Source organism: Mytilus trossulus, chromosome 2 (assembly GCF_036588685.1).
Source record: "Mytilus trossulus isolate FHL-02 chromosome 2, PNRI_Mtr1.1.1.hap1, whole genome shotgun sequence".
Classification (NCBI taxonomy): Eukaryota; Metazoa; Mollusca; class Bivalvia; order Mytilida; family Mytilidae; genus Mytilus; species Mytilus trossulus.
In genome coordinates this window covers 79901663-79909666 of record NC_086374.1, presented here as the reverse complement: position 1 = coordinate 79909666, position 8004 = coordinate 79901663, and the positions used below count along the sequence as shown (strand labels likewise).

Below are 8004 nucleotides of genomic sequence, written 5' to 3'. Positions count from 1 at the left end.
TTAAGATTAGCAGTTCATAAGGATGAAAATTCAGATTGATTTAGTATTTTGTTTAAGTCTATCAGTATACATGTTATATAACATCAATGTTTAAGAAATGTTAACTCATTTTGCAATCATCACGAAACTGTTAAATTAAATTGAAATGGTTATAAATAAACGTTCTAATTACTATACATTTGTATACTAGTATCTTTTTCACAGGCCTAGAGCAGTTTGTCGTTGTTTGGCTGTCTGTCGTAATTGTTTTTCGTTTATTGTTGTGTGCATGAAGGATGTTGTTGCTTTTCTGTTTTGAAGTGTTGACGTTGTGTCTTTCCGTTATGGAGTTTATATATATTAACCTGATTAAATTTAGTTGTTTAAATTTTTGTCATTTAGTCTTTAGCGGATAGTTATCCCAATGAAAATCATTACACGTCTCTTTAAGTGTATAACACAATTGGTGTTTACCTGCATCTATGGCTCTATAATTATAACTTACGGAGTCTCGTGATGACAGTGGCATTTGTCATGCTTACATTCACCAACGTTTGGGGCACAAAGAGTGGTACAAGTTGTTACATTAGTGCAGGCAACAGTTTCCCTTTTCCTTATGAAAGAGAAATATTATGGGTTATAACTACACGATATCGATAGCAACAGAAAAGTTCGCTACGTTTAGATCATTTGATATTCCTCTGACAAACAAAAACGGTAGAACCATGATCCTCTGATTTTGGGTGGGGTTTGTGTTGCTCAGTATTTAGTTATCTATGTTGTGTTTTGAATCCTATTGTTTATCTGTTTGTCTATTTCTTGTTTTGCCATTGCATTTTCAGTGTATTTTCGATTTATGAGTTTGCATGTCCCTCTGGTAAATATTTGAATGATACTCTGTACTCAACATGTGGTAGTCGGGTTGTTTTTCAGAAATGTAATGTTATTTTAATGAATTGATCAATATTTTCAATTTTCATCGCTACATTGTAACACAATGAGGGAGTAATGGGATAATAAAATAAATTGTTTGAAATATAAAAAAGCATACGTATCTTCACTTGAAAAATGACAGTAGTATGTCAAATTGTTTTAAACATTGTGTCTCTTATAATCAACAATAGACCTTGAAATGTAATGCGAAAAAAAACTTATGTATATCATTAAGCTTCGCAAAGTGTTCTGTAGTGTTCTAGTGTTCTTAAATTGTTTTAAGAGATGTTATTGTCTGTTTAAATAATCTGCCACAAACAATATAATTCTTTCCTTAATTTCAAAGGTGAAATGCGCGGACATGGGTGTCTTTTTAAATCCATAGTGTAAAAGGAATACACATACTAATTACATTAATAATTCATGGAACTCTATCGATATTTTATTCAATTTGATGTCAATTTGAACAATTTATTAATTATCTATTTTTTTTGAAAGAGCAAAATGTAAACTTACCCGACACCTCCATGATCGTGTGTGCATTGACACATATGTTGGTTACAAGATGCAATTTCTCCATGGTTAGGGCATGTGCAGTCAGCGTCGACCTTACATTCAACAGCACGTCGACTGAAATTACACAAAATAAGATATATATAATTGAAATATCTTCCGTAGCACCTGAAATTACCCCGGGTTTGGTTGGGTTCGTTATACTAAGTCTATGGTTTTTAATGGTGTGTCGTTCGTAATGATATTTGTCTGTTTGGCTTTCTTTTTTTGACATGTCGTTATCAGTTTATAATCGATCTATGAGTTTGAAAGTATCTCAAGTATATTTTGCACCTCTTTTAATACCATTTAGCACATACGCTTAGAAATAAATATAAATATATTATCGTTTTGAAATTTTGGGTTCCGTCAAATCAGCAATCAAACTGCATTGCCGAGATTTCGGTCTTCATGTTATCAAGCTCAATAAAATAGCATTTTGTGATATTTGATATTCTTTTCATATCTTGTTGACTTCTAAACAATCTGCACCACAATTAGAGTGATTTTAAAGTATTCAAATGTGTAATAATTTGTAACTAGTTTTATTCATTCGGCAAAAGGAATGACAATTCTTATAACATTACCAATTCATTGATCTTTAAAATCCCAAGTCAAGCTATTTAACTTTTTCAAGAGGTGGTACAATCCTAACGGATAGTTTTTTTTCAATCCGTTCATGTCCGTTAAACGTCCGTTATTATCTGTTAGGCGTCCGTCCATATCCGTTGCATGTCCGTTAAGAGTACGTTTTATCTGTCGACGTCCGTTCTGTCCGGTTGAAAATTTTGAGCATGTTCAAAACTTTGAACGGACGTCCTACGGATAAAATGTCCGTTGGACGTCCGCAGTATGTCCGTTTTGTACGGTACTCGTCCGTTTCGTTTCCGTTTTGTATCTGTTACGTGTCCGTTAAACATCCGTTGGGGGTCTGTAAGATAAATTCATCAACGGACGTCTAACGGACGTCTAACGGATAAAACGGATGTTAAACGAATGTGAAACGGACTTCTACCGGACGAATAACGGACAAAACGGACGATGAACGGATCTGAAACGGATAAATGCCAATTAGATTTCTTAAGGTTCATGAATTCTTATTATTCATATAAGGTCCGATACCACAATTGTCGTCTCTTGATTTTCGAATATAGTCCCTAGTGTTGACAGTGGGTTACTTGCCATTAATTTTTATATCCCTTCCAAATTTATTTCTCCATGTTTAATGCCTCAAATTGCAAGTAGTGGGTCTAGAATTTTAAAGAAAAGGAGTGATTTAGTCCAGCTGAAAAAGGTTGAAAATTAGCACTTCGGAAGCTGTCAAAAGATATCAAGACACCCTAAACATAAAATTGTCCATCTTTTGAGTTAGAGCCGATGAAGTTTTCTATAATTGTGATATAACTTCTCCAAAAAGTAGTACAACACACTGTAAAAGTTGAGAAAGCGCAGGTGAGATTTTTTTTAATTTTCATTTATGTTCTAAAATAAATTCACTACAAAATAATTGTGGTCTCGGACCATAATCGATCTTATAGTAAGGGCACATCTTCACAATCAAGCAGCTGTTATTCAGGGCAGACACTGCCATTTAGCGGCATTTTGAAGAACAAACCAAAACCAGTTACACAGAACATTTTAAACATTAACGCGGTTTACATGTATGATTATTGTCGCCTTTAATTTTTTTGTATTTCTTGTTTTTCCGTTTTATCCGGTACGCTTCCGTAGGGTGTTCGTTTTATGCGGTACTCGTCCGTTGGATGTTGTACGTTCGACATCCGTTCTGTCCGTTACGTCTGCGTTTCTCGTCCGTTGCATATCCGTTTCATGTCCGTTATGCATTCGTTAGGTGTCCGTTTTAGTTTGTCAGTACATCAACGGACGCCCAACGGATAACAATTTTGTCAACGGACAACTTTTATTTCATCCGTTAGGTGTCCGTTCGTCTTATCCGGTAAGGTGTGACCGAGGCTTTATGTTTTGAAATTTTCAGTTTTGTAAAATAAAGAATATAATTTGCGTTGTCTTGCATTGGAAACTACTTGCTATCAAGCTCAATAAACCTTAATTACTATTTACATATTTGATTATCTTAGGAGCTATTATTGTCCTTTCAACAACCTCTCTGAAATAATAGCGCACTTCTTTAATTCAAATTCGAAATGATGTTTCTTTCTTAATTCATAAAATAAAAAGGATAACAGTGTTTAATACATAAAAGTCGTGATTAATCTATATATATATTGCCGGCCATTTGATGTCATTTCAAACATCAACTTGATGTGTCAAATTTGTAATATAGTGTAATCCGACCAAGTCTGTAAAATCACAGGTCCAGCTGTTGTTAATTTGTCAAGAGGAGAATTGCACAATGTAAACTTACCCACCACCTCCGTGATCATGTGAACATTGACACATATGTTGGTTACAAGATGCAATTTCGCCATGGTTAGGACATGAGCAGTCAGAGTCAACATGACATTCAACAGCACGACGACTATAATTACACAGAATAGGACAAATAAAGCAACAATTTACTGCTCGACTATCAATATTTTGAAAACTGCAACAAAACGTAATATATGGTGTGTTTTCTTTATATATCAATTTCGAGTCAACATTGAAAATTACAAATAAAACTATGCTTTAATATAAAGAATAACTCTGGCTTCTTTTCCCCCGTTTATAATACGTCTACTTTCGTTCTTTACTCTGCTCTACTCGTGTTCGGTTTTTGTTGTTGAGAAATTAAAAGCATGATATGTAAATCTTTATTTGGATTGTAGTCCTTTTTTATCACTTAATTAACAGCGCCTTTTCTATCCAGCAGTTCTATTTTCAGATTTGTGTGAAGTGTTTATGAATTGGTGTGTTTTCTATTCATCGCTCTTAAATGTGGCTATGGTGGTTATTTTCCTTCTGCAACGTCTTTACTCTCCTTATTTTCAGATGCTTCTTCCTTTAAGCTTTTTTTTTTTTTAAGTATAAACGAAATTTAGTACAATTTTTAACATTTCTTAAAGCAGACACATCACGACTTAAAGAAAGGCAATAAAAGTATACCGCTGTTCGAAATTCATAAATCGATTGAGAAAAAAGCATTTATAAAAAGTTGAATTAAAACAGGTAAGGCGTATTTTCCTTTTTTGTTTAACTCGTCGAATAAGAGTTTTAACCTAAAAATAATCAAAACTCAGGGAAATCGCATATTTCGAGTCTATCTAATATAGTTTAATCATTTTACATTTTCCCACATGTTAAATACGTTATTTGTTACATTTGGCCGCTTTAGAGGATTTTGAAAGTAATTGTACATGTGTTGTGCTCAATCGAAAGAAACATTGAAACACCATTAATTATTTTTGAACTAGTTTTAATAAAAAAAAAAAATATTTTGATAATAATGTCTTTCTTATGCATCTGATATATCAACTTAAAATTATAGCCCTTTTACGTAATTTATGATTGTGTAATATATTTCGAAATATAAGCAATACTATTTAAATAACCTGATATGTTAACGTTTAACTTACATAAAGCTGTTGGTCAACATAGAAAGTTAAGTAAGCCATGCAGCATTATGTACGGCCTTTACAATTTATTTTAATATTCATATACACATAAAACCTAGCTAATTGTAATGCATACCTCGCAGCGCCAAATGCAACAGCAACTACAAATAAAAAAAAGTTGAAACGTTTAAATCAAAATAATGTGGAACTCAAAAAGTTTTGAATATTCGATGACTATGGTTATATGGTGCTTTGAAATTTCTAAGAAATATAACACATTTGGGAAATATGAATTCAACGTAGAAATTTAATTGAAGTATAATTATTTAATTAATTTGAATCCTACCACAGCAAGCAAGAATGATCCACTTCATGGTGAGACGAAGAGACTATCACCTAGACAAACCTTCAGAAATATATCAGTTCATATTTATACATTGTCAAACCAGTTCATTCGAAACATGAAAAATCGTGATTTTTAATTTGAGAAAAATGTAGGTCATAGTTCCAAAATGATCAAAATTCAGATCAATCTTGAATCTCTTATTTTTCAAAGAAAATAAGTGATAAATTTAGCAAAATTACTAATCTGCTTTTATTTTAATTTGGGCTTGTTTAAAATATATGCCAAAACAGATACCGAAATGGTCAAAAGACAAATTTCACTTTTGATCGAATATGGGCTTGAATTTCAACTCTATCATAAAATATTAAATAGGTCATAGTTTGATTCTTCAATGGATATGTTTCAAAATCTAGAATTACTACTAGAATGAAGAAAGATCTTCACAAGAGAATACATATTATGCTTCAAAACGGGCACAGTTGGATATATTTTCAAAATGCGATGGTTTTGTGCATTGTATGACCTAAAGCTTGAGAAACACATGGGACACAACCTACGATCAGAAATATTTTGTAATCAAAAGATTCAAAAAATGATATTGAATCCCTAGACACAGGCATTTTCTAGATCATGGGTGGAGGCCAATGTTAATTATTCTAAAACAATGTGAAGAATTATTGAAAATTTTGACAATACAGCACAAATAATTATAGTTAAAGGATAATTACAAATGCGACACGTATAGTGTGCCAAAAATAAGCTTTTTTGTAATAATATTAATTACAAAACTAGTTATATGTAAAAGTTTTAGTGATTTGACCTAATTATTAAAGCATCAAAATCTATGAACCGATTTGAACCCTTCGTGAAATTACTGTTGAGATTAGTAGCTAGTATTTATATTTGCTTAATGATTTTTTGTAAGGCTATGTTTACACTTTAACAATAAAAACTGCACGTGGAAGAAAAGAATAAAAGTTTTAATATTCCAGTTATCATGGTTATGTATGTTCAGAATAAAAATTTATCGAACGATTGTCTCCAGTATGGATTTCTTACTTGTTTATCAACATACATGCAGTATGGACTATGATAATTGGTGAAGGCTGTATACCTAGGGTTGTTTAGGTTGTTAGTGTTTGTGTCATTTGGTCTCTTGTGAAGAATTGTCTCATTGGCAGTCATACCCCATCTTCTTTTTATATATATATAAAACATATTTTCATGCAATTTTAGTGTTGAATAAGGAAATTCGTAGTGACAGTCACACATTGAGTAATTCATCGAAAAATAAAGGATAGCCTCCTTTGTGCATAATTCTGATTTTATACTTGTTTGGCTATTCTCTTTTTTCCTAAAAATTGACGTTTTGCATCTTTATTGTACTTTTTGAACGAGTAATTGCAAGAAATGATCATCATTTTGAAATAACATTTAATAATGCCAGCATTCAGAATTTCTTTGATGCGAACAGTCAAAATTAATTGATTGTCGCCATTACATTGAAAATTTATGTACACATATGTAATCATATTTTTACATAAAAACGTAAACATATTATTTTTTTAATAGAAACCGCGATTGATATGATAATTAATATCACAATCATTTGACGTTTCTTTATGGTTGAATTCAAACTAGTCCACACTCAGCAAAACAAAAGATAGACAAGTTTGAACTCGAATGCGGAGGTTCTCGATAGGCTTAAATTGCCCCTTATATTTTTTTCTTTGTCAGGTCAAAATATTATACAGATTTAACAGTTGTTATGTTATTTTGCACACAAAAAATGAAATTTTGTTTGGCACTTCACACAATAAATTATGTAGTTCTGTTCGCCTTATGGTCCAAGGACACAGTTATCGTCCTTTGGTCTTCGTTGTCGAATATAGTCACTAGTGTAAACAGTGTATAACTTGCATGTTTTATTTGATACACTTTCCCAATTTATTTCTTGATATTAAATGCATGAAATATTAAGTAACTAAATGTTTACAAAATTTGGGTGCTGAATCTTTATGTTAAGTAGTGAGTTGGTCCAGTTTAAAAAGGTCAAATTTTATCACATCTGAAGCTGTCAAACTGATTTTTACACCCTTTTAACACAGAATTGTCAAGTTAGAGCTAGTAGAAGTTTCGATAATTTTTAAATTATTTGTCTGACTGGTGGTACACTACACTGTAAAAATCTTTTTAAGAAAGAGCAGGTGTGAATTTCTAATTTAAATTTATTGTCTTAAAGAAATGCACTACTTAATAACTGTTCTCGTGCCTTATTATGTATAGTTTGTGTTAAATTTTTCCATAAACTACTTAGGCCGACATTATCGATTCAAAATATCTGTGTGTCACCACTAAAGTTGGCAACTTTTTGGTTACAGGACTTGGTTTTCGGCCAAGCTTTACCTAAACCCTTTACGTCAGAAAAATGTACAAAATGATCGTATCTTGGCAAGATTTGCAAAATGTGCTTACTTTATAGGAGTCTATACATGTAATATCATGTAAAACATTGTTTACTTGCGAAAAAGGATTTTGAAATACGTACATTTTGGAACAAATTTGTGGGAACCTTTGGGATATTTTATGATAAATATGAAATTCAAGAATTATAGTATGCCAAAAATGCATTGTCCTATTATTTCGTAACAAGCATGTGCTCAAAGTACACGGGAACCC

The 8004-nt window shown here is 32.0% G+C and overlaps 1 protein-coding gene across 1 annotated transcript; it reads right to left on the bottom strand.

Moving 5' to 3' along the window:
* Positions 1-480: 480 nt before the first annotated feature.
* Positions 481-5365, bottom strand: LOC134706022 (low-density lipoprotein receptor-related protein 8-like). Its single transcript, XM_063564732.1, has 5 exons — positions 5326-5365; positions 5116-5140; positions 3851-3964; positions 1429-1542; positions 481-592 (listed from the first exon to the last, which is right to left on the bottom strand). The coding sequence occupies exons 1-5, from the start codon at positions 5351-5353 to the stop codon at positions 481-483; spliced, it is 393 nt and encodes a 130-aa protein (XP_063420802.1). The 5' UTR covers positions 5354-5365.
* Between the last annotated feature and the right edge of the window lie 2639 nt (positions 5366-8004).